The sequence below is a fragment of the Gouania willdenowi genome, chromosome 11 (assembly GCF_900634775.1).
Source record: "Gouania willdenowi chromosome 11, fGouWil2.1, whole genome shotgun sequence".
In the NCBI taxonomy this organism is placed as follows: Eukaryota; Metazoa; Chordata; class Actinopteri; order Blenniiformes; family Gobiesocidae; genus Gouania; species Gouania willdenowi.
In genome coordinates, this window is record NC_041054.1 from 8,536,373 (window position 1) to 8,563,365 (window position 26,993).

At 38.3% G+C, this 26,993-nt stretch overlaps 2 protein-coding genes across 2 annotated transcripts in view; one reads left to right on the forward strand and one right to left on the reverse strand.

Annotated features, from left to right (window-relative positions):
• Window positions 1-10,074, reverse strand: part of necab1 (N-terminal EF-hand calcium binding protein 1) — a 36,824-nt gene extending 26,750 nt beyond the window's left edge. Inside the window, exons 1-5 of the mRNA XM_028461967.1 lie at window positions 9,882-10,074; window positions 6,914-6,938; window positions 4,329-4,437; window positions 2,999-3,024; window positions 2,661-2,758 (exon numbers count right to left, since the gene is read on the reverse strand). Coding sequence (XP_028317768.1) covers window positions 2,661-2,758; window positions 2,999-3,024; window positions 4,329-4,437; window positions 6,914-6,938; window positions 9,882-9,968 — 345 coding nt within the window. The 5' untranslated portion in view covers window positions 9,969-10,074. The remainder of the gene's footprint in view (window positions 1-2,660; window positions 2,759-2,998; window positions 3,025-4,328; window positions 4,438-6,913; window positions 6,939-9,881) is intronic.
• Window positions 10,075-11,847: 1,773 nt separating this feature from the next.
• Window positions 11,848-25,638, forward strand: tmem64 (transmembrane protein 64). The gene is made up of 3 exons (XM_028461311.1): window positions 11,848-13,155; window positions 20,891-21,046; window positions 24,833-25,638. Exons 1-3 carry the CDS (start codon window positions 12,439-12,441, stop codon window positions 25,022-25,024), a joined length of 1,065 nt encoding a protein of 354 aa, XP_028317112.1. The 5' UTR covers window positions 11,848-12,438; the 3' UTR covers window positions 25,025-25,638.
• Window positions 25,639-26,993: the final 1,355 nt, after the last annotated feature.

Here is a 26,993-nt window from a genome sequence, read left to right on the forward strand (position 1 = left end):
GGTCGGTCTACGTTCCAACCCTCACCTATGGTCATGAACTTTGGGTCATGACCGAAAGAACAAGATCACGGGTACAAGCGGCCGAAATGAGCTTCCTCCGTAGGGTGGCTGGGCTCTCCCTTAGAGATAGGGTGAGAAGCTCAGTCATTCGGGAGGGGCTCAAAGTAGAGTCGCTGCTCCTCCGCATCGAGAAGAGCCAGATGAGGTGGCTCGGGCACCTAATTAGGATGCCCCCTGAACGCCTCCCTAGTGAGGCGTTCAGGGCATGTCCCTCCGGAAGGAGGCCCCGGGGAAGACCCAGGACACGCTGGAGAGACTATGTCTCTCGGCTGGCCTGGGAACGTCTCGGGGTCCCCCCGGAAGAGCTGGAGGAAGTGGCCGGGGAGAGGGAAGTCTGGGCCTCCCTACTGAGGATGCTGCCCCCGCGACCCGGAAATGGCTAAGCGGGAGAAGATGGATGGATGGATTATCCAATTCTAATTAAATTACAATTATTCTTTATCCTTAGAAAGCCAATTCCAATTAGGTTTTCAATTGCTAAAGTTCAATTACAATATAAACACAATTACTGAGCCTGAAATAAATAACCTAATAACCTCTTGTGTTAAATTTCTGTGAGCATCTCTTATGATAACGGGTCCTAAACCAGCTGTGAAATACATTAAAAACAAATATTTATCATCTAATTTATTTGCTATCTATTGGTTACCTTGTTAAGCTTCCTAATCAATAATATTATAGGTTTTAATATTTTCTTAAATGGTAAAATGCCAATTTTGCATTAAATGATAATTGAATATCTGTATAGAATTTCCATGGCAATTACAAAGTCAATTATCTGAACTCAATTACGACAGCAACAGATTTTGTAAATTACAATTATAATTAGGCAGTGGCTATGCGTACGGTTGCCGTATCAATATACCGGCATTCAATCCGTACGCAGCGCCCCTATTTGGCCAGTTTAGGTCACGTGATAGGTCAGTCATTGGCCAGTTTAGGTCGCATGACTAAGACTAAACCTTACCCTGAACCTAATCCTAATCCTAATCCTAATCCTAATCCTAACCCTAAAACGCTACATACGGATAACCGTACCAATAGAACCAGGGTTATAATTACGCCATCATTGTAATTCATTATCAACTATGCAATTACAATTATAATCGACCCCAACCCTGGACAAATGTAACAATTGTAAGTGTGCAGGAGTAGGGGGTACATGACTTTAGGTTAAATATCTGAAGGTACGGGACTGTGAGATGTTTGAGAACCACTGCTCTAGTGTTATACCTGTTTGCCCTTTAGCAAAGAAAATTGAATTGGTAGAGCTGAGGTATCCAGCTGGGCTACTACAGAAGAGCATGCTGGGAGAGATTTGTTGCAGCATAATTGTGTTATCCCGAATAAAGAGGGAGTTGTTCATCTCTATTTAAAATCAAAGGTCGCTATGTAATACACCTCAAACATTTATATGTTAGCTGACAACTGTGTTCACTGCAGAACAAATAGGAAAGCATTAGACTCGTAAAGTTCATTTGGCAGCTTTTGTGTGGTTTTATAATAAGTCAGCAGTGGGCAGTGATTTAAGGAAGGCACGTGCTGTGAGCCACACTTAGACTGTTATTGTCCTCTCCAAAATATATTTTACTGGAAATGTTAAAGAAAGTGTCACTAAAAAGGGACACAATGATAAGCAATGGCTTTTTGCAGAAATAATCCACTATAAATCAGAGGGGTCGTCTCCGGCGTCATTAGGCCCCCATGCAGCATGTTCTGAATCAGAGGTGGGCAACTGTTACGACAGCAGGGGCCAAAAAAAATGTGAGAGTCTGATGCGAGGGCCACATTATCAACATTCACGTCAGCATTTAGAATATTGACCAATCTGAGCATTAACACAAGTGTTTTATCTGTGTTTGTGTTCATTTTGTGTCATTTTGCTATTGCTTGTGTGTGTTATTGTTGTCGTTTCATAGGTTTTTGGTGTCATTGCGCGCTGTTTTTTTTAAATTTATGTATGTCCGACATTTTGCACTATTATCCTATGTTAGTATATTTTGTTTATTATTCTCTGCTCTTATATTGTGTTGCTGCATGAATCTCCCCTCAGGGGATAAATAAAGGTGTATTTCTATTATATTTTATTTTATTTTGTTGTTGTTCTGTGCATCATGAGCCAATTCGTGTACTTTTGTTATCATTTGGTGTTTTTGGAGTCATTTTCTTGTATGTTTGTGGCCATTTTGCATGCTTTTGTTGTCATTTAGAATAATTTTCACTCTATTGTATTTCTGTCATTTTTGGAGATATTTTGCGTATTTTTGTTGTATAATGTATTTTTCTGTTTATTTGCACATTGTGCTTTTACTTGGAGGGCTGCACAAAATTCAAGCGAGGGCCGCATATGGCCCCCGGGCCACCAGTTGCACACGTCTGTTCCAATTGCTTCACTGCACCACATTGTGGAAGGTTGTCATCATTAGGAATTACATTAGATCATTAGTGATTAGATTCAAGTGTCATAGCACAATATTGCACCAAAATAAAAAATAAAAAAACCAACATAAAGCTTAATATATGTATATGTTGTATGACTATTTATGTATTTTTTAAATTGTATTATTTAGTGCAATTGAATAAAATGTCTCTTATCCTACCTTCTTTGTTTTATCCATGGCCTTCAGTATGGACATGTTGAGGTCTTCTAAGGCGGCGAGGACATTCTCATATTCACCGAGGTGCTGGGAGAAGTACTCTTCAAAACACAAAAACCACAAACAGACAAATGTATTTAACACGTGCCCAGCGTTTATTTCATTGGGAAAGTATTTTGAACGATGCTGTAGGTGTTTGGTTGACGCAGCACTAGTGTGACACTCCGCTCACACAGCCTGTAGCCATGTGACTGTGTGTTTCTTGCCCGGTGCTGTGAAAACGTCAGACCGAATTTGCTTGTAGAAGTTAGGATACATGGAATTAGAAACATGTTACTCACCACACAGTTCATCGGTGTCCACGTTGCTGCAAAGTGGGGAAAAATAAAGAGGAGCCAATTACTATAGAGGTTATGTAATAACTTACACACTGCATGGTAGTGTAATTATATTTATGATTTAATACGTTTATTTTTATTATGCTATTATGATGTTGCACTTGTATTTTCACCACAGCTCTGTACAGCACTTTGTGATTTTATCTGCAATATTTTTATTCTCAGATTTTATTGCAGTCGTATCAATAGAAACATGTGTGCATTGCATAGCGTAGTAGCAGTTTATATCCCATATTCATAGAAAATAAAACTACTGGCTGTGCATCTAAAATTTGGGGCAACATATGTATTTATAGAATAGAATAGAATAGAATCAACTTTATTGGCCAGGTTATGTAAGTTATACACAAGAGGAATTTGACTTGGTGAACTGCGCTCTCTCCAATAGTGTAAACATTAAATAATAACAATTAACTAGAAATAAAAATTAACATAAATATAAACAGTAGTTAGACTAATATGTGCAAAACTAAATAAAATAAAATAATAATAATAATAATAATAATAATAATAATAATAATAATAATAATAATAATAATAATAATAATAATAATAATAATAATGGTGCAGTAGTGCAGTGATGAGTAGTATGTATTTTCACAGAAACTATAGGGTTCACAAGGGAAAATGCTGTTACAATCGATTACTTCAAACAAGACGAAACACTTAGCGCCCCAGAAAGCTTGATAAAAAAAATAGAAAATAAAAGACATTTGGTCTTTAAGGGACAAGAAGTAACAAGAAAAGGCATAAACTGCATAATCAATGATAGGTCAGTGAATCTTAAATAAAAGCAGAAAGAAAACTAATTACCGATACAGTACTTTAATATTGACTGACTGTAAATCAGTGTATCTTTTATTGTATCTTGTCTTGTCTTTGTCTTTTATTTCCTCTCATACAGACACTGAAGCAGATCAACCTGAGGCTGATTTCACTGTGTTGCGTAACTTCACATGATGACAAATAAAAACCTGTTACTCTTTGAACATTTTTTCTGCAGCTATTTCTCTTCAGGAGGTGTCTATTAACTCAACTTGATAACATTTAGAGGCAGAGGTGTGGAGAAGACATTGGATGTGAACACAATAGTTACGAAAGAGTCTAGTACGGTATAAGAGTCTCTCTAAAGTCAAGCCTTTGGAGAGGAGCCCAGACTACAGTGGAGAGAGATACAAACACACAATTCTCAGCTTGTTAAAATCTTAGTCACCTTGCGGTGCCACTGCCATCTATCTCTGTGTAACGAGAGGGGAAATCAATAGATACTCACTCTGTGTTGTGGGTGTCGATAGCGTGGAAGAGCTCCTTCAGTTCTTCAGCTGTCAGCACTCCATCAGAAAAGTAGGATTTGAATTCGTCAAAGGAGAGTTTTCCATCATCTAGTGACAGAGAACAAATGCTTTCAATAGATTGTTGCTGTAGCTGTCAAAATGTCTAGAGAGGGGGTGTCAAACCCGAGGCCAGGGGCCGAATGTGGCAAGCCAGAACCACCACTTACGCCCACGGTTTTGTCACACATTATGTTTTTAAAAATGACAACAAAAACATGAATTATTATTATGTAAATCACCATGAAGTCATTCTAAACTGAAAATATTTATGTCGCTCCTCAGTATATACAAGAACTTGTCATTTATCTCTGCCCATAGATACACAGTGGCTTTTGTTTTAATTCCAAATTGTTTGCCAGAACTTTCTTTTTTTTTTAAAAAAAAAACAAAAAACATACCTTCCAATTTTTCTTAAATAACTCCTTAAATTACATGAACATTTTTGAAAAAAAATAGTGCAAAATCTAGGACCTCTGAGTTACTAATGTCAGGGTCTTCATGTGTAGCAACTATGATATTATATGCAAATTATAGGCATTTTTTTTAGAAAACCTAAACTTGAGTACAAAAATGATCAAAATTGCTTCCATTTAATGCACTTGATAAGAAGCCAGAAAATGCAGTCGTTTTTATGAAGACGTGCTCTGGATTTACAAATAAAAGCAGACGGAAATATTCATGAGGTAAAAATATACTGAACACCCTTCAGGCAACGTGGAGCTTAGCAAACCACTTGCAGTGTGTTTTTCCCGCTGCTTTGCTTCCAGCTGCGTTGTAAGGGCGTGACATGAGTATTCTAATCTTTAGCCCTTATCTACTGACCTGCTATGGAGGTGATGGTTGGCACATCTGTCATATAGCAACACGCAGTGTGTGCTAAAGCCACAATAGGAGCCACAGATGAAACAGGAACACAGTGACTCGCTCTCTCTGGGGCCAAAATCTAGTGTGACACTGATGTTCTGCTGTTTGTACCACACTATAAGAACAAACATGTGGGAGGATTTTTTCTTCTTACTGCTGTTTGACAAGCCTTCAAATCGGCTGCAGCACTTGACAGGGAATGAATACATTACGAGGACCAATTATTCTTTGTTTTTCCTCGGCAAACATATATCAAGGCTAGAAAGGCAATCACGAACCTAAAACTATAAAAACCTAATCAGTCACACGAATATGACCAAACTTAACTTCATAACTTATCGCTCAACTAATCTTATTCAACTGTTAGCTGTGTCATGTTTTTAGATAATTTTAAACATAAACACAAGGCCTCAAGTATTACATCTATTTTTTTTTTTTTTTTTTTTTTTAATAAAGCAGTATATTGTGATTTATATAACTTGTCAGAAGTATATATTCATATAGTGGGGGCTTAAGTAGAGTTGTTAATTATGGCCAAATGAGTATGTGTTTGAAGGTTGGATGTACGAAGAGGTGTACATACGTTGTACTCTGTAGTGTTATATAAAGGGGTAAATTTGTGGGTGCAAAGTAAAATAGCATGTGCAATTTCCCTGGTTTAGTTCTATGGGACATGCACATGTATTTTTCAGTAATGTATGTTTTTTGGAGTCATTATGTGTATTTTTGTATCTATCAGTTGTGTTTTTGTGCATTTTTTGTATAATTATTGTTTTTTGTTGCCATTGTAGTGTGATTCTGGAGTCGTGTCAGCTCAACTATACGAACAAAATGGGACTTTCATATAAATTTTGACATTTATATTTATTTTTATCAAACAAGAGTTTGGCCATACCTCAGGAGTCTTAATATTAAAATATACTGTATGTTTTAGCCTGTTGTGATGGTTTGTTTATCATTTTTCATAATCCTATTTAGTTCAAAAGTAAGGAATTATGTCCAGGATTAAAGTCATGTTGCAATTTTTTTTTGAGTCTTTCTTCCTTTCCCAAAATACTGATAGTACTGTTATCACGAGTCCATAATCATCTAATGTATCGTATCGTAAATGCAGTGTATCGCCCCACCTCTTGTAGTCAAGTGATTCATTTTGGTACTAATCATGTCATATTTATTAGAATAAATACTATTAATATTATTATAAGGGAATCTTTGTCTACAACAATTTAAATATGACAAAAATGTGCTTTCATTTGTTTCTCCAGAGTTGAAAGTTTCAAAGTTATGATAAATGCTGACATATTAGTGTCAAAAATCAGACCTAAACAAACAACTTCTCCTGTTTGTCTGCTATTCCAAGTTAATAAAGCAATGCTATTAAGTAGGATTGTTGCACAAACAGTTTTGCTGCAACAGTCCCATTTATCCTCACTATATCTGTTGGTGTGAAATGAAAAAAATGTGTAGCGTTTATCTTCATCAATACCCTGACAGTGAACAATAGTGAGTATGGTCAGTTTCCTGTTTCCATAGAAACTGAGAGATAATCAGCAGAGAGTCATGATCAGAATTTCATTGACAAGCTACAACAGAGTGGTTGAAATACGCAGACACACAAAGACAAACATTCTTAGGCTGAGTTTGATGCTGCAGTACTCACCATTTTTGTCTGCTCTCCTCACTATCTGCAAGAAGAAAGGAAAACAAGCAAAACAGGTCATAAATTAGTGCGCGCGTGTGTGTGGTGTGTGATCACTGGTGGCCTCATGTCTTATTAAATTATGACAGATTGAACCCAAAGTCGAGAGGAGATGAAAGGAAGTGACCATGTCATGTTCTGACCTCAGAATGAAAGCGCCTACTAATTAAATTGATGAGACAATTCATCAATCGACTTTAAATTCACCAACAAAATATCTTAAACAGATATGCAAAATAAAATAACGTCATATGATCACTTACTGAGGATCGAATGCGTTCTTTATTTTTTTTTCTCTCTCTCTTACAAATTCATTCTCTGCTACCAATCCCCGTTACTGCCTGGGTATCCCAATTTTGAATGAATGAAAACTGTATTTCCAACAATGAAAATAAAATAAACGACATAAAAGTAAAGATGAATACAAAAAGGAGAAAGAAGAAGTACACACTTTGAACTCCTACTCCATTGTTCATTTTATATAAAGTACAATACGTAATAATTATTATTACTCAATATATACATAGGAAGGTTTTATACAAATATAAAAACACAATATACTGAATAACAAAATGTAATATTTAAAAATCAAATCATAACTAGACCTATGTACATTCAGTGTCAATACAACTCTTTAAAGTGATTAATTGTCAACATTAATCTTTATCATAATCAAATTATATATCAAATTTCTGAGAGTCAAAAACGTCACTGCAGTGCATTAAAAAAAAGACATAAAACACAGCCTTCAGTGCAAATATTAAAGGCAGAGCACATAATGTAAAGTGTAGCTCTTCCAAAAGACCACGCTGGCCAAATATGACAGCTGAGCAGCTGTTCCCTGTCAGCTCAGGGATTTGAATTATTGTCAATTCCATGTGGAGGGTTTTAAAATCTCATTTGTCTTTGAGTGAAAAAACAAAAGAGATGTGAGTGATTTTCTAACAATGAAAACGTCTGAAGCTGTGGCTCTGCAGGCAAGATTTTAGGTCAACTGTAGTTTGTTTTGTTTTTTCCCAACTATGATTATCCCTGGAAAAATGAAAATAAACAAACAGTTTACTGATATTGGTAGAAATTATATTGAGTTTTAATTAGTGTTGACGTTCAGCACATTCATTCCCAGTTTGTAAGAAACCTACTGATTTATAGAAGCGGATTAGGGCCAATTTTGATGGAGAGAATGATTTTGGCCAAATCAAGAATAAAGTCAAAATTCCGAAAATGAACTCCTAATACAATATTGTGATAAAAGGTTAGATAATAAAGTAAAATCTACGGAAACTGACGAGGGCCAATTTACCAAATGACAACAAAGATCAGCTCGTGGCAGTCTACAAAATGCCGTGTACCGATGAAAGCGTTAAACTATACTTCAAAGTTGGGTTTAATAACAAAGAGGATCTTTCTTTTTTAGCTCATAAACACAGTGTTGTAATCGATTTAAGGACTTTGAAGAGATATTGCCAAACACTGAATCTGTTCAGAAGGAAAAACCAGTCATGTTTGGAAGAGGTGGAGCATTCAGTGCCGTCTGTGGCTATTCAGGAGCTACGGAAACAGATTAGGGCCAGTTTTGATGGGGATTGTTGTTGTAAATTATGAATTGGCCCTAGTTTACTTCCATAGTTTTGACTTTAATAGCAAACCTTCGACTTTTATTATATTGCATTTTTAGTTTATTTTCAAAAAATTTGACTTTAATCTCGTTTTTTCGACTTTAATCTCGACATTATATTTCAACGTTATTCTCAAAATGTCAACTTTGATCTCTAATTGCGACTTTATTCCGGATTTATCCTTCATCAAAGTTGGTGCTAATCCGCTTCCTTAAAAACTGGTGTTTATGGCTCAGATGGAACTTTGTGTTCTCATAAACAGACAATAATCAGCTCAAAACCCCTCAAATCTGCTGCCTTCATGTTGCATCTAACAACACATTTAGCTCATTTTTAATCGAAGTGAATCCATCACGAGCGCAGGGTGTCACAAACGACAGCTTTTTTATGCATCAAATACATGTGGTATTTGAAAGTGTTAGCTCTTTTGATTGGCCTCAGGTTTTTTTAAAAGCACATTTTAATTTTTTACAAAAGTACTGCAGCCTTGCAGCCGATTCATACACAACACGCACGACCGCTAAATCTCAGTATGCACGATGTGTCAAGACACTTGTGATCCTCCACCAAAGCCCAGCAGTGGTTCACATCCCTGCCTCTCATCAGCACTAAAGGACGTTTGGAAGAGGAGGATGCAGCCTTTCACCTTTAATAACTCTGGAGCTTTCCTCCAAGCACCAAAGGATGCAAGTGCAGAGGAATGAAGGGGACCTAATTAAGAGGTCTGCTGGGAGGCACACAAACAGAGATGTAAAGCTCTGGAGATGGACTCTCACAGGGATGATCATTACTCACCATGCATTCTCACACACACGCACACACACACCTAAATATTCAAACCCTCCTCATGAGAAAAATATCCATATCATTCATCCACACTGTGCTGTCATTACATTTAAACGCTGATGTGGCGACAGTCAATTTGAATTAATAAAACCTGCATCATTTTTGTTTGTTTGCTTTTAAATTCAGCAGAATTAAAATACCAAATTAAATCACATATAGATGGATTTAAATAAATGAATAAAAAATACTTTGTGGTTTTTGTGAACACGGACACATGAACCATTGCTTACATTAGATGTAAGAAAAAAAATAGAATACGAAATAAACTAAAAAAGCCTCATGCTTAATATAAAAGTAATTGTTAGTCCTGCTAAATTAAAGCCAGGAACTCTCTGTGCCCTTTATACATCAGGTGAATCCGTTATGATAAGCTATGCACATAGATTAACCAACTCTTTAAAGTTTTTGCCCTTAATTTAAAAAAAAAAAAAATGGATAAAGAATAGGACAGTCATTTTACTTACATCAATGAAAATAGACATTCCCTTTTTGAGCTCCATCTGAGAGCTGGGCTCCTCACACACAGGCTGAACCTCCTCTGAACAGTCCATTATCCACTATGATGAAGCTTCTGTTGGAAACTAGAGGAATGAGTCTGCTGGAAGCTCTTATCTGATGATCACTGACTGTCAATGGGGCCCAAACAGAGCAACAGAGGAATCTGACGTCCCCTCAGCTGTGAAGACACACAGGCTAACAACACAGTTTCCATGCCAGCATGTCACAATTAAAGATCAGGTTTTTGTTTCATCAGAAATGTATTCATACTCGATGTGAAGCTTTGTTTTAGAGCTGGGAAGGCTTTTAGAATAGGTTTTGCATATAGACTAAATAGTTTAATTGATATTTTAAGGTTGGGATTAAAGGCAAATGCTTTTATTTTGAAAGATATGTAACAATCCATCCTTTCCTGTGCAGTAGGTCACTGTTAAGCTTGACACTTGCACAGTTAGTCCAGCTGATGCTCAGGAATGAACAAAGTACAAATCATTTATTTTAATAAACCCAGCAAGTGAGGTTTAAAAAAAAAAAAAAAAAAAAATTTAACATATTTTAAGTTGAAACACAATGTGTTCATTTAACAGATCAGCAGACACACACACAAAGGAATGCTATAAATAGACAAACGTTTTTGTAAAAGGTACAAAGGCCAAAGAAAAGGTCACTTCAGTCTCACTGGGTCGTTTATAATGTCCCCTTTTTGTCCCAATACATCCTCCTCCAGGTCTACGAATATACTGTATTTGGACTTCATTAACAAAAACAAATATTATATAAACTAGTATGTGCAAAAAAAACAAAAAAAAAAAAACATCAACATTGGTTTATTTCCCTGTAACTGCTTTATTCTGTACATGATTCAGCTCACCCAATGACTTCTATGGGCGACTTCAAACATACATCATGTACATTTTGTACTGTGGAAGGAAATCAGAGTGGGCACAAGTCTGGGAGAACATGCAAACTCCACACAGCATAGTCCCAGGCCCATTTCTTGAGTCTTGCTTTGAGGTAGATCATGTAGCGAACAAACTACAACACAATCAACACACATAACGGTATTAGGACCTAAATGTCTGCTAAACAGAGGTTTGTTATAAAACAAAGCAACACCTCAAAACAATTTATAAAAGTCCAAATAAATTAGTAAAATTATTGACATGACATTTATTTACACGTATAAATCAGATAACTATTACACACTTATAGATTAATAGGATTAATGAATTAAGATAGAAAAAAACCCAAAAACTTAGAGCGTTAAAAGTACAACTGTGCAATAGCTACATCTAGTGGAGATCTTTGGCAACACCATCAGGTCAGGTCAATAAATATTAATTATATAATGGGTACGGAGGTAGATTCGTGTCTTCTTTATTCAATAAATAAATAAATAAAAATCCTTTCAATCAGAAAAAAATCACTTCTTCCTAAAAAAAAACAACTTTTCAATCAAAAAGTTTTAAATACGAAAATAATCTTGTTTGATTAAAAAGGTTTTTTTTTTTTTTTTTAATTGAAGTAAACTAAAGCTCAACATACAGTTCAAACATGATTAAAAAAACTAGTCCAGGGACAAGGTGTATAACATGAATTCATACAATAAAGTTTTGAATTTCATTATTTTAAATTTGTTATTTCTTTATTTCGATCATGTAAATGACAACTTAAAAACAGTAAAAAAATGAAAATAACACTATAAAACATTTTTTTAAAAACACCATGAAAACAAAACAGTATAAATAAATAACTAAATACATGATAAAATGAATGAATGAATTTAGAGTAAAGAAAATGTCAGAAAAAGGAGCATTCACATGGTCACATTTAAAAAAACAAACAATCTGTTCGACAGTATTGCAAAACCACACGAGAACAGTTGCTGCGTGATGATTGGTTGAAGATTCCTTGCTGCTGAGTCACGTGGTCTGGGATTACTTGGCATTCTGGGACTCAAACAGTGGATGGTCTGTGTGTGTGAGCGGAGACGGTTTCACCGCGAAGGGCGGAGGACAGACAACCAAACATCAACAACCAGATCCGGGAAGCCGCTGCGATAGCTGCCGTTCCGAAGCCGAGCTGTCAGTCGCTCTACGGCTGTGGAGAACCGCTGCCTGGAGGCCCGCTGAGGGGGTGTTAGTCTCAGAGATGCGACGGCTGCTAGTGGGCTAGCCTCGCAGTGATTTGAGCTGGTTTAGCTGGAAGTGGATCAGCGGGGAAAGTTGGTGCCTCGGCTCTTCTGAGCACCAGGGCTGAGGCGGGATGGCAACCCCGAACATGGCGACTGTATCAGACGGTGACTTCAACCATGGAACATCCAAGCCTCGACACTGGCTGGTGTACCCGAGATAAACTCCGTTTAACTGCGATGTGTTGTGACCAGCAGCAACTCCTGAAGCCATCTTCTACATAAGAAAAGAACGTGTGGTGGATGTGAAGGCTGTGCTGTGACCTCCTGACACCCCAGCTGTCAGCTGCTGCTGGCCCCCCGCTCACAGCTCCTCACTGGAGGGGACCAACATGTCATTGTCGGGACCTACGACCGTGCAGACCCTCACTAAGTTCCTGAAGCATGCGGTGGGTAAGACCCAGATCCAGGTCAACCGCTGGCTGCACAGGACCGCCACGGAGGAGTGCGACAAAATAGACATCCTCATATGCGGCGCCTTTGATGAGAGGGGAGCGTGTTTGGGGAAGTCTGAGGCTGATGCTGAGGTGGACCCTGATGATGGAGCCTCTACCTTAAACAGCAGTAACAGCACAGAGTTCAGACACCCGTGCTGTATCACCACCTTCTGCTTCAAGAGCGCCCTGCTGATCTGCGTCCTCACCGCCTTGTGCTTCACCTCCGTGGGTCTGGTTCGGCAGTACCTGAAGGACCTGCTGCTGTGGATAGAGAGCCTGGATGGCCTGGTCGGAGCCCTGCTGTTTGTCGTAGGACTGATCGGTGTGTCGTTCCCCTGTGGATGGGGGTACATGGTTCTGAACGTGGCAGCGGGTTACCTCTACGGCTTTGTGCTGGGCGTAGGACTGGTGATGGTGGGGGTTCTGATAGGGACCTTTGTGGCACACCTGGTGTGTAAAAGACTATTGACAGACTGGGTCCTGAACAAAGTTGGGAACAGTGAGCAGCTCAGTGCTGTCATCAGGGTGGTGGAAGGAGGGAGTGGACTCAAAATAGTGGCCTTAGCAAGACTGACCCCCATACCTTTTGGACTCCAAAATGCAGTTTTCTCGGTAAGTATGAAAGGCTTTTATTCCACTGTCTTAAATGTTTGCCGATACCAATATCAATCCTACCCGATACAGCATTAATCATACATACTTTTATTGCATATCAAGGGTCGGGACCCCAAAGCTTATTGTGGACTTGTTTCTGATTTGGCTTTGGGCTTCTTATTAGGTAATAATGGTTGATCACAAATGTCAGACCAGTTAAGAATCATTGAATTAGTATTGAAAGTAGAGGTGTCCCGATCCGATATTGATATCGGTCCGATATCAACCAGTAAAATGAATATCGGATTTTATTGGACTGCATCTAAAATCACTTATATATGCGCTCCGATAAAATTTTCCGCTCCAGCACTTCTATCTATAGATGACTGTGGTTCACACTCCAACAAAGTAACCTACTGTTGCTGACTATTGTTCTCTGTTTGAGTGACATCATTTGATCAAGTTTTTTCTAACATTCCACATGACAAAATAAGTTATAAAAGTATGTATGACTTGTGCTGATACTGTATCGGATCAATATTGGTATCGGCCGATAAGCAAGGCTGCATTATCGGTTATCATATCTGAAGTGAAAAAGTTGTATCGGGACCTCACTAATTGAAAGAGTCTATTTGTACGCTTGCCGTAACTAACCCTAACTTTTGTAGTGTGTAATGTTAGAAAAGTGATTATTACTAGATCAGTCAGCAACAGTCGGTAAACTGGCCTATTTATTATCAACCAATGGGTTACACTCAAAGATCCTGAAATATAACTTTAAAAATATCCAATAATAACAAAAATATAGTTTTAAAGTGCAAAATAACCACTAGTTTAACTTAAGCATAAGAATATTCTGTAATTGAATAGAATGAAAAAAAAAAATAGGAAGACCATTAAAAATAAATAAATAAAATAAATAAAAAATTATATTTGAACAGGCATCATCTTAAGAATCACCATCAGTTATGTAAAAGTTACTTCCAATATACGGCTAATTCCAATAAATATTTCAGATGAAAGGTTTATATTTTTTAATATTCCATAGATTCCTGAGCTTAAGCTCCTGTGGAAACACCCTGTTCTAGAAACAATGATCACATCGCTAAAAGGTCCTGATGTTGTCATCAGACAAAGATGTTTGCTTGATTTTTGCGAAACCACATGCTCCAGTGAAGCCAGTTAAACAGGTTAATAACACCTGTACTATGCCTCGTGCTCTGAATTTCCTGTTCCACGGCTTCCAATCATAAATCGATGTTTTAGATAATCATGACAGATTAGTGACGGAAAGACGATGTCTCGTCAATTACGTCAGCTCATTTCCTGGTGGAGGTGACAAGTAACAAAGTCAAAATACTTCGTTACTGTACTTAAGTTTTTTTTTTCTGGTATTTGTACTTTACTTGAATATTTATTTTTCAAGATCTTTGAAGATGACGTCATGACGTAAAAAGATGCAAACCAACAACCGCGAAGCTGGAAGAGCCATGTACCAGTTTAATACAAGTTCTTAAAAATGTTAAACTCAAAGCTGCTCTGGGTATTATTGAACATTTACTCACACTTTTTTCTTGACACATTTAATTTACAAATTTTATTTATTATGAGTGCTAAGTTCTCCAGGTGTGCAAAGGTAACAGATTTAACTTGTTTCCATGTACCAGTCTTCTAAAAGTTCTTAAAAAAATAAAAAATATGGAATTTGCTGGTTTAAAAACCCTGTTTTATTATTGAAGGGGCATGTTTTACTTAAGTATATTTAGTAGCATGTACTTTTTTTTAACTTTTGCTCTAGTAAGGGAGCAACTTCAATACTTTTACCAGAGTCATTTTTTATGAAATTAAATTCAACTTTATTTAAATAGTGGAAATTACAACAAAGTCATCTCAAAGCGCTTAACAAAATATAGAGTCCATAGTAAGAAAGAAAGAACCCAACAAGATCCACATGAACAAGTATTTAGCGACAGTGGGAAGAAAAAACTCCCTCTATTTTACAGGAAAAAATCTCCAGCGGAACCAGGTTCAGAGGTGGCAGCCATCCGCTTCAACTGGTTGGGTTAGTGAACAGAAGGGCAAACAGAATAGGATAGAAGGATAGTCCATCCCAATGTCCCAGACTAGTTGAGCCGTGAACCATTGATCAGTCCATTCGAGTGTTCCAGACTCTCAAGTATCTATACTTTTACTTGAGTACTGAAGACTAGTACTTTTGCCACCTCTGATTGCTTTTTTTTTTTCACCATTTATTCAATTCCTGCAGTTTAATGAGGCTCTCATGGTTGGAAAAGGGTTGGTTTACAACACAGCCTTCGTTTCCTTAATGTAGGACTCAGTCATCGTCTCCATTGCATTTTTCAGTGGCAGCTTTTTTCTGTTTCTTCACATTCTGAGCATGGCCCTTAGACAAAGCATGTTTCCCCACCTTAGTTGTTAAGGCTGATAGACTTGTTCCACTTCCCCGTCCTGATGCTTGACCCTTAAAAGGTCATCCATTCTCTTGAGAGTGATGCACCTTGCATCAGACATCCTGTGAAGCAAAGACGAACAATGTAGCTACTATATCTATAGCTGTATGTGTGCACGATGAACCGAACGGCTACAGCGTTCATTCAACTAGAAACACAGTAGACACGCCTTGAGAGTTTGACTTAAATTTCAATGGAAAAGTGGCTTTTGAAACTACGGTAAATACGAAGCTCATTGTTGAGATACAGTAGACCGACACAAGAGAAGTCGTCCTGTAAGAACCATGTAAAGAAATGGGTAGAGTCATTATCTTATGACGGATGCCCTTTTGGCTGCTGCTTTAAAGACAGCCAGAAAACAAGCTGCCCTTTACAATCAGTTGTGGTGACCCAGGGCTTAATCTAGAACATGCAGGGCAGGAGTGCTCCAGGACCAGACTTGAGCAGATGAATTAAAGTTCCATCTTCGACAATCTCCATAAAGGAGCTGCGTCTCCTCATTAATTAAATTTCTATTTTAAGTAACAACAGTTTGATTATTAATAATCATTGCTGATGCCTGTGTTTACCATGTAGACTTACTTCTATGAAGAGGTTGTCCACGTCCCTGATCAACCAGCACAGCACTTCACAAGTTTACATTAGCATACTAGGCTAAGTAGAGTCAGACTATTTGCTTTCAGTTGCACTTTACACTTGACCTGAAGTCCTTGACCTTCATCTATTTCATGAATAATTTAAAACAACTTAAAACCCCTGCTCAGTCAACTCATTGATACCTTTAAATGGTGAAAGCCATTAGAGATGGGACTTCATGACGAGTTATTAGTTTAAAGGTGACTCTGTTCCACCTCTTGTTCGAGTAGCTCAATAGCATAGGTGATATGTTTGATTTAGAATCTAAATCTACTTGACCTATAATTAACCAAACCAAGAGCCTTCACACACATGCCACCTCTTCAGGTTTCAAAATTGATCTAACAAAAAGCACAAGCTTGCATTTCTACTATTTTAAGTGGGACTGTTCATTCATTTTTTAAAAAAAATTGAAATATCGCTCTTTTTCTCCTCACAGTTAGATAGAAGTAACGGCTCATCTCCACCATGTGCTATCGGCATGACTTTACACACTACTTCTATTAGTTACTTTTTTTAGGGGTGACTTTCCACTCCAGGATGATTCTGGTGACATCAGTTTTGTTTGCATTTGGTACACAAGTATAGTGAAGTTTACATTATTCTAGGTTTTGCTGCTTTTTCAAAAAGCACAAAGAAGATCGATAGATTTCTATGCATACAACTGAATTTGTAGCAGCTTGGAATTGTGTTATCGCACACAAAAATAGAACAAAATTAAATCAATACCCATCAATACCCAAATTGTTCTTAAAAAGGAAACACACAAAGATGTGCTATGAAATGGGCAAATTTAAGTCATACACGGAATGACCAGCCAAAGGAACTCGGATGAAAACATCCCACTTCCAATACACAACAAACATCATGTTTATTCCCATTCCTATATAGTTGAATAATCGGATAAAAACTGGAAGATGCAAGTGTTAATAATGGTGCAAACGCTGTTTACTGCTCGGAGAAGTCTGGCCACAAATGGTTCTTGCGGAAACATTGCAGCAACAAAAGACGAGGAAACGAGGCCATGAAACAACTATACATAAAGATGACGTGTGAGCTACTGTGTAGATTAATTGCAGCAGGTGTTGACATATTTGGGTGCGTTGTGGGGGAAAGTAAAGGGACAGTTCTTTACAATAAGTGTCTGTACGGCAACAGTGAATCGGGGGAGAGGTTTTCTGTTTGGTTTTTGAACATACAAGGCTGTATCTCTAAGTTTTGGACAGGAGTAATAGGGATCAATGTTGAATTCATCCAGTGTGTCTCTTTTCTTTGACATTTTATTTTGTAGAGAATTATATCTCTTCATTGCGTAATACGTTTGTGCATCTGCTGCTAGAAATGACCTTTTGGACTGGTGACTGAGTAAACAGACATTTGGCAGCTGTCAGATGAGGTCATCACAATAATCAGCTGAATGTTAGGAGCAGGAATCATTTCAGGAGTGTATGTCTGTGCTATTTGTGGAAAGATTTCAGATGCTATTACTCAGCTCTTAATAAGCACAGCCAGGTTCAAGTGCCTACAAACAGGCTGTAAATCTAGATTTGAGCAGAGAGTTATACTAAACTGACTCTGCTACAGACAAAATCACCAGAAATAGGAAAATATTAGTAAACAATATAAAAGCTAATTAATTTATTTAGTGTGTGTAAATCTTCTTTTTTTTTTTTCATCCTGCATTGTTGACTTTTTAAAATCTAGTTTGTAAATAATGCTTTTACTCTATGGAGGAGCAGTTTTTGATATTAAAGCTGCTAGAGATGAAACTTTTTGATTTTTAAGCTTTACAGTGTAGGCCTCAGAGATCAATAAATCAAAGATCATTTGCTTGAAAAAGTTGAAAATTGCGCTCGAAAATTTAGTTTGACCTCAAATACTGCAATGCTTGGGTCTGAATTCCTCATTATTATAGCTCCACAGGCCCCTTTTCTACCCTTTTCTGATGTGCTTCTGAGAGCAACTCGTTTTGGTGCTGTCTCTTTAAATGCAAATGAGACACTTCATACCCCGCCCCCTCCCCAGGTTGCAGAGGTGACACTCGGTTCAACTCCACCCTGTTTGGCCATTTTTGTAGTTTGATAGGAGAGATACGATTATTTAGCGGCGCAGAAAAAGTTTATTCACACGTTATTTACACAACCGGCGGAGCGAGATGAAAATGAAGATGATGAACCTGCAGAACTTTAACAAGTGAGCTAACACAAGCACCGTGAAAAATAAAACTCAACCAGGCACTTCGAAAAGGTTCTGATGCTGGGAGACGGTGTAATGAAGCGTGTGGGTTACTACATCCAACAACCGAACATTTTGACTTATCCTCTCGTAACTACGGCATCCTTGAGCTTGGACTACAAAATAAAAGCGACGGATTGCTCGAAGTGTTGGGCCTGGAGTCGATGTCCTAATTTGGCAGTTCCACTGCAAATACTGTGACGTAATTGTTCAAAAAACATAATAGAGAATAGAAAAATCGAAACAGATTGAAAAATATGACCAAAACAGAATATAAAGATATCAACGGAGCACCTGAACAGACTAATTTGAACTTTTCTGTACTTCTAAACACTCTAAATATACAACAAAATGCATTTAAGGGCTAAAAAAGTGAATTTAGCATGATATGTCCCCTTTAAAGGGGTCAAAGATGATAATCTTTGACTCTTATTACACTGGGATGGGTTTCACAAACCCTGATCCAGATAGTGATGGATGGGTTATTGTAAAATAAACTGGCTGTGGGTGGCGACATTGATGTTTCCACTGGATCACAGAGGAGTTATGTGCTGTCTTCTCTGCCCTTGGTAAGCACTTTCTGTGGGTGAGGCTACATTTCACTGGGCCCCCGCTTGTTTCTGTGAAGTGCAGGGTGCTATATAATAGCAAGTAACCGAAAACGACTTGGAGACTGCAGCCGTAAGCAATAACTGCACAGGGAAAATTTCTACAAAAGCCCCTGAGGATGATGTGCAAGTATCCATAGATAGATATGAGTGGACTAGAGTAGACCCACATGCATATTTTAGTCTTTGCTTACGAGCCTAATAGGCTAAAGGAGCAATCAGGGATTTGTGCACCTCAATAATTCTTTGCTTTTATTTTCAAAAGACTGAATTACAAAAGTCAGGATATCCTGTGTTATTTGAGGCTCAAGATAAACCAGCTCACGCACACATTGGGCTGTATTTTTTTTATTTTTTTTTACTACCATTTACAGAATGATCGTGAGAGATGGAGAAGTAAGTAGGAGGTTTACTTGGGGAATTCTTTGTTCTGCTATAAAACCTACAGATGACTGGCCTTTCCAGTGTGTTACCGCTCATGAGACAGCTGCCAGCGCCTGGTTGCCAGTTGCTTAAGACAACTTGTGAAACGATGACGGTTGAAGTAAAAAGACCACATTCCTCATTTTGTGCAGCATGTTTCAGAGATTAGCTGAAGGGAAATTTGTCTCTGCGGTTGACACATCGTGTGGACACATCAGTGCTAATCTTCAAAGATAAAGGCCATGTTGCATGATCGCACAGACAGAAAATGCCTGGCCAGACCTCGTGTGGAAAAGCAATCCGACATTTGCTTGATTAAGCAGGTTTTTGATAACGCCTGTGTGTTCCCAGGCACTTATCAATATGTCCCATGATAACAGACGAGGGTTCAGCATTTGCCACTGAAGCACTTGTGAAGCAACTTACATAAACGTTTCAAGCCCTGAGAAGATTTCGTCACAAGGACAATCTCAGGGCAACACGTTGTAGCCCTAATAAGCCTTTATCATGAACAGCGTAGCGCTAGCACACAAAGAGCAAAGATCACTTCCTCACACAGTCATCACTTAATCACGGGATCAAAGGTGACTGCATCAGAGACACTGGTTTATATTTAGGATGGGGTACAATGATGTGAAATGAGCAGAAGGTACAATGGATGAACTTTGTGCAAAGTCGTAAACAGATGACGAATACCTGTCAGTTTCATACACAGATTGGAGATCAAAGTCTTTTTTCCCCTATGGGTCTTTGAAAAAATGTATATAACAATAAATACTCTTAGATTTAAGTCTGAATAAAAAATTTTGACTTGTTTCTAACCATAAAATTGTCAGGTTCCAAGCTCACTTCCTGCTTTCAGATCGTCATAGTTGTGTTTCCGGGCCTGTATTTACACATATGGGAGCCTAAACATTAGATTTTCTCAAACAGTTTTTCTAGTTGGGAATCAAACATAAGGTTAAGCTTAACAGGACTCATTAAACTGTCTGCACAATTTGGCAATCGGCTGTTGTGAATTATGCCTGTGATTGTCTCGCCCTTAATGGACTAGTAATGTGCCTTAGTTAAGACTCAAGTACTTAAATGGATGGATGTCTTAGTAAAGGTCCTTAAACTGAACAAACCACAATTTATGGTTGGATCATCACAAGGAAACAGTATGTGGAACATGCACGTTTATTAACTTGACAATGTTATGAGTTAGCAATGCTCATGTTCAATAAGTGGATCTATAAACTTTATTATCCTTTGTTTGTTCAAACACTTCACGGTTGTTCACATTTAACCCATGGCTGCAAAGAAAGCATAAACACATTTTGGTTTTGTTTCACCATCTATTGAGTTAAAAGTGACTCCTGTCACTGTTTCTTCTTTTAGATCACAGATGTGTCCTTGCCAAACTACCTGGTGGCCTCCTCTGTGGGCCTGTTGCCCACGCAGCTTCTCAACTCCTACCTGGGCACCACGCTGCGCACCATTGAGGATGTCATCGCGGAGCAAAGCGTCAGCGGCTACTTGGTGTTCAGCCTACAGGTGATTAGTTTGCAACAACAAACCCTAATAAATAGTGCATCTACAAAATATTTGTATAATATTAACTTCATCGTAATGTTACGTTTTGCATTTCAATGTTGCTTTTCATGCCTCACCAGTCTGATTATGGGGAAAAAAGACCACATATGGGTTGTGACTAGGGCCGGGACAACGTGTCGACGTCATCGATGACGTCGACGCAAAAAATACGTTGACACAAAATATGTGCGCCGATGCGTAGTCCGATCAAAACAAAGACGGCCTTTGAAACTGGGAGGAGTCACTCGTGATAGATAGCTATCACGAGTGACTCCTCCCAGTTTCAAAAGTGCAAAGCAGTGAAGGCACGCATTCGTTCGTCAAAAGGTAGCTGTTCCCCGTAACCCTCGTCCTATATCCCAGGTGTGACCGGACGGCAGCACGGAGTAAACACCTGCCGTGACATCAGCGGCAGCAGCAACAGCACACGCACACACACTTTATTTTTTGTTGGAAAAGCACTTTCTGTATTAGCATTTTGGAATTTTGAGTTAAAGAAAAATGTGAGTGGCAGAGTGTATTTCTTTAAGTTGTTATTTTCATGTGAATGAAGGTAAGTAAGTTAGGCCTATGTGTTTTCAACATAAATCTTAAATTCTGCGACAGTTCTTTTATAGTCTTACTTGAACTTTTGAGTTGAAGAGCAATAAACATATGTTGCGATGTTAAGGAATTCATGTACTGTATAAATTACTTTTAGTCAATTAATGGGGAGATAATTGCTAATCAAATCAAATCACATCGAACTGTAAAAATTAATTGTTAGATTATTCGATGCATTGAAAAATGAATCGTTAGATTAATTGTTTAAAAAATAATTGTTTATCCCAGCCTTAGCTGTGACGCACAATGAGGCTTTTGCACCGCCTCCTTCTGCATAGCCTATGGAGTAAGATAATATAATCATTATTATCATTACGCTAATTACTCTCAAAGATGCCTTGATACTGTGTAGTAGCATTATAAGAAGGAATAGAGTTTTCCTCTTTAGACAGAGCCATAATTTCTTCAGGTACTGAATTCCTCACAACACCTATCTGCGATGGTAGTCAGACAGGTGCTGTGATGAATTCTGCGGCCCGAAAAAAGACTGTTTGCGTTCCGACATTGAGCCACGGAAGTTGTCTCGGATTCACACCATCCATACATTGAAGGCAAACAGTTTAGAAGTGTACGTCCCCCAAAGTCCAACTTTTGTGTGCAGCAAACGTAAAACTGAGGAGTATGAGAAAATGACGGACAAACCGAGCATCGTTTGTCAAGATGTCATAAGTGGTAAAAGGGACTAATCCCTGTCAATGAATGAGTGATCAATGCTGTTTTAGACACACCTTTGAGATTTCTGTGCTTTTATGTTGGCAGTTTGAAAAATGCCCCGTCTTGTTTTTTTTTTGTTTTTTTTTAAATCTTTTCTTTTGCAGTTGTAAATGCTGTTTGTCTTGTGTGAGATGGTTTCAGTTGAACCTACCCAACTACCAACCATCAATAACGATGACAGTTTCTCTCACATGTGCTCAGGGATCAGTCGTATGCGTCAAAGGTCAAGGCCCACTTGACAATAGAGTATATATTCTTGTTAATCTTGTTAGGCCTGAACCATTATGAAAAAACTGCAAACGGGACACCTGTGGGTAGATGTTGTGAAACACAAAACACACTTTAGAAATAAAGCTAATTGTTCTAATGAATTTTAGAAATAATTAGCTCGACCAGGGGTTCTCAACTGGTCTCACCCTGGGACGCACATTTTGCCACGGTCATTAAATTGCGACCCACTGTTTTTTGTTTTTTTAGAATTCAACCAACCAAATGAAGTTTTTCAAAAATAGCTGTTGAAAAAACAACAGAATCTTTTTTTGAAACAAATCGATATATTTCCCTGTGCAACATGCATTTCACAGCATGCCTGTCAAAATAAAAGTTTCTTTCCAAATAAAAGACAAGTCCTACATGAGAGACATTAAGCATTTATTTTTCACCAGTTGTTGGCGACCCACCCAGTACAGGCTCGCGACCCACTTTTGGGTCCCGACCCACCAGTTGAGAATCACTGAGCTAGATAATTGTGATGATAGAATTTGTATAATTATTGAGTTAATTGCTACTGTGATGATTATAATTAGAATTAAAACCCTAAATACCAGCTCCAGTTTGGAGAGAGCTCCTTCCAGAGAGAACAGCACTGCATGTCTGTGAGGCACAGCTTTTATTTAGTGGACGCAGGTGAAGCTGAGGTCAGCACCACGTGGTCGAATCACTGCGACCTCTACAGAAGGTCGTGTCAGCATGCGGCTCCCAATGTTCACCGCAACTGTTTGTCACATACTTTCCCTCTGGAATTGTGAGCTAGTTTGAACCCAATACATCTTTTTACAGACAGAATAAAACTGATGTTTAGAATGAACTACAGCCGTTTTAGCATCGTTTTAGCATTCAAAGCAAAACTGCCACTTTTTTTCCAAACATTTAGATTGTGTTATGAATATTTGTTTTTTTTTTTGTGAAATGCTTTTTAGGGGGAGTAAAATCTGCAAATTCACACAAATGTAGGGTCGGTCCAAACACTCATTTCCGTCATTGTAAATCAATAGGATAGGGTTCAAAGGTCAAATTCCTTGCTTTCATTATGTCATTTATTGCTTAATCTGACAGTCAAAAGCAGACAATTTAACAAAGAAAAACTCACCACAGCTTTGTATGTATGTTGTCCATATGTCAACTTTCTTTTCCATTTGGGGCACATGTGTCAAGCCCGAGGCCAGGGGACCAAATCCAGTCCTTTAGAGCATCCAATTCAGCCTGCTGGACAAAAAAAAAACGGTCCCTCCAACTGTTGAAAGAACGAAATTTTTCCCAAATCTTACAATTCACAATTGTTTACAAAATCAAGGGAATTTAAAGTAAAGATCCTGCAGAGACTGATATCTGTCACTTATTGCTTACAAAACTTAACTTTACATTTCATATGTGGAATTGCAAACTAGTGCACATTAAAGGTTTCACGTCATGCAATTTTTCACCCATCTATCTCCATTTGTTCTAAGAACCCCAAAAACATAGTATTTAAGTTTTATTTTCCCAAACTCACCGGTTTTCCAGAGTTTTAGCCTCTGAAGTCACTTTCTGAGCAACTCTACACGAACAGGCTGATTTGAATCCTACTTATGCATATTCATGAGTGGGCTTGTTCATAGACGGCACACTGACTTCCTCCTGAGACAGAGCGTGGGGGGCGGGGCGTGCGCCGGTACATACATAGACTGTAGAAAATACACACACAGCACTGCACAAAGGACACTGAAATGGTCACCTTTGTGGGCGTGTCTGTTTACATGTCAATCACGGGAGAGAGAGGCGTGGCTCCTCCAGCTCAGTGCCATGTAAAATTCGTCATCAAAGTGGGAACGTGTCATCAAATTGGAACGAGGTGTTTGGGCTCACCCTGCAGTAAGAAAGGAGCAAATCACCCTCTAACTAACGATTGAGGGAATCAATGAAAAAAACACTTTGTATGAAGCCCAAATAACACTTTTATGACGTTTAAAGCACAGAAAAGTAGATTTAGCTTAACATGGGCCCTTTAATATTAAATACTGATTTGTCCATCTAAGAGATCAAACCGCTCCACAATTGGTTACTAAAATGAGTTTGACTCCTTTTAGGGTGTCCATATTTAGATTTAAAACAATAGGATTCTAGGTCCATCCATGGGGTAGTTAATTGATACTGTCTCTTTTTTTCTCCCAGATCATCATCAGCATCGGCCTGATGTTCTACGTTGTGCATCGAGCTCAGTTAGAGCTCAACGCAGCCATCGCCGCCTGCCAGATGGAGCTGAAGTCGTCACACATGAACGGCTCTACTAATAACCACACGGGCTTCACCTACTGCAGCAAGAGGGCGACGATCGGAGGCGGAAACGGCATCAACGTGGTGTGACCTCGGAAGCACGGAAATGAATTGTCAAACTGCAACAGATCAACGTGACACACGATCTCTTTCTTACGGTGAAAAATAAAAGACGGAAATTCCTCCCAAACAGTTGGTACGATGTAGTTAAAGGGGACCAGTGGCAGTGGGACGTTACTTTTTAGACCCAAGGCTCTTTTGAACAGATGGAGTTAGTGTGTGTGGATGGTCTGATTTGATTATGAATGTGTAATCTGGATCCTTCTGGAAAAGCAAGGAATCAATGTCAAAAACTACCAACCTATGCACCTTCTTCATACGTTTTTTCTTTCAGTGATTCCTTTAGTGTTTACACCTTAGTTGATACACTAGATAAAACTATGAGGGCATTTTTCTAGATTTTGTGGCTTTTTTTTTTAGTTGACTTATTTCCAAGTGTCTTATTTGAGTCTGCGGGGGGGGGGGGGTTATGAAGACTACAGCGCTCTCTGACCGTTATCTCTCGATTCCTGCCCTCAGCAGCTGTATCAGCCTCCCTTTCCCCTGAGAATATTTTGGCAGCTCAGCAGATTTGACGCGAGCAGCTGGACAGGAGAGCAGAGCAGGTTTCACAGCCGGAGACTCAGGAACGTTTCCTCTCCTCAGAAGAAGAGTCACACACACACACACACACACACTTCGTGTCTGAATGACTCCCACGTTCCACTTCTCAATCACAATTTATACATTAAGCGTCATTAATTTATCGTATTATATATTTCACTTAAGATTTAAACTGCTGGTTATCTTATTCTAACGCTGCCAATTTAGAAAAGCAATTCAGTGGCATGAATGTCATGTTTCAGTGCCAAAACCAAACTAGTCAGATGTGTTATGCATTAAATCAGATAAATAAAATGTTATTTATCAATAAACTCTTAAATCAGTGTTTTACTCACACACTATAATATATATATATATATATATATATATATGAGCTAGAGGATAATAAAGAGGCTTTTGTTTTTACTGTCATAATTTGATAAGGCGCATTTGCGACTTTGGGGCTACATGCAACTTCTGGCTGAGCCTTTTTTTTTTTTTTACAGTATTCCTCATTAAGTGTAGCTCTTAATACTAGAGCGATGCTCTCATGCTGTCAGTGTTTTTGCACAGTAAACAAACGTTTTCATACTCTAGAACTGGGTTTGGTGACAGATGCGTTTTAGAAGCTGACAATCAAACATGGACTCTCAAGTGTTGAATGTTGACACGTTTTGTTTTTTACCTTTCTTGTGATGCTGCTCCTCAGACTAGTGTGATTGAGAAATGTTAAGGGCTCCTACATGCAAATGTGTACTTTTTTTTTTTTTTTAAAGCCACAGTTGGATGTTTGTCCACATTTCATGCCGTCTGCGTTCAGAGCAGCCATAGAGATATTTTCTTGTTACATGTTGGTTTTAGGGCCCCACCCTGTTTCAATTTAGCAATAATGTTTCAGAGTAAAAAAAAAGAAGAAAAGAAAATCACCATAGTGAGTTCTTTATGGTCCTGTCATAAAAATCTGTTTGTAAACCTTTGAGAAAAAAAAGAAAATGAACAAAATCCTCCGTTTGGTAAATGTAATTTTTCTCCAGGTTTGCGTTACAGTGCTCAGCCTGCCTTTTACCTCCCGCTGCCTCCAACAGACATTACTTAGCTGCCTACGAACTGAAATAAATTATGCTGGGATCAGCTGATTTAGGATAGTCAGTCATTTCTGTCACACCATTTTCTATTTTGATTGTTTACATAGAGATGGGTTTTTGTTTTTTTGTATTACACGGTGGTGGAAACAACACATCTGCTCACTGTCCTCACCAACTTCTGATTTGATGGTATGACCAGACTTTCTGCTTTACGTGACTTACGAAAACAAAGTGCGATTCAAGATGCTGCTCTGCTCTGAGACGGAAAGGGATTGACCGTTACATTTAATTAGATGCAAAAATGAGGAAAGAGGAGTGGAAACCTTGATTGG

Excerpts from the sequence above, each read along its gene's own strand:
- tmem64 (XM_028461311.1), top strand. The coding sequence starts at position 12,439 with ATGTCATTGTCGGGACCTACGACCGTGCAGACCCTCACTAAGTTCCTG. Across the intron at positions 13,156-20,890 it reads TCCAAAATGCAGTTTTCTCG|ATCACAGATGTGTCCTTGCC; the intron begins GTAAGTATGAAA and ends TTCTTCTTTTAG. Across the intron at positions 21,047-24,832 it reads ACTTGGTGTTCAGCCTACAG|ATCATCATCAGCATCGGCCT; the intron begins GTGATTAGTTTG and ends TTTTTCTCCCAG.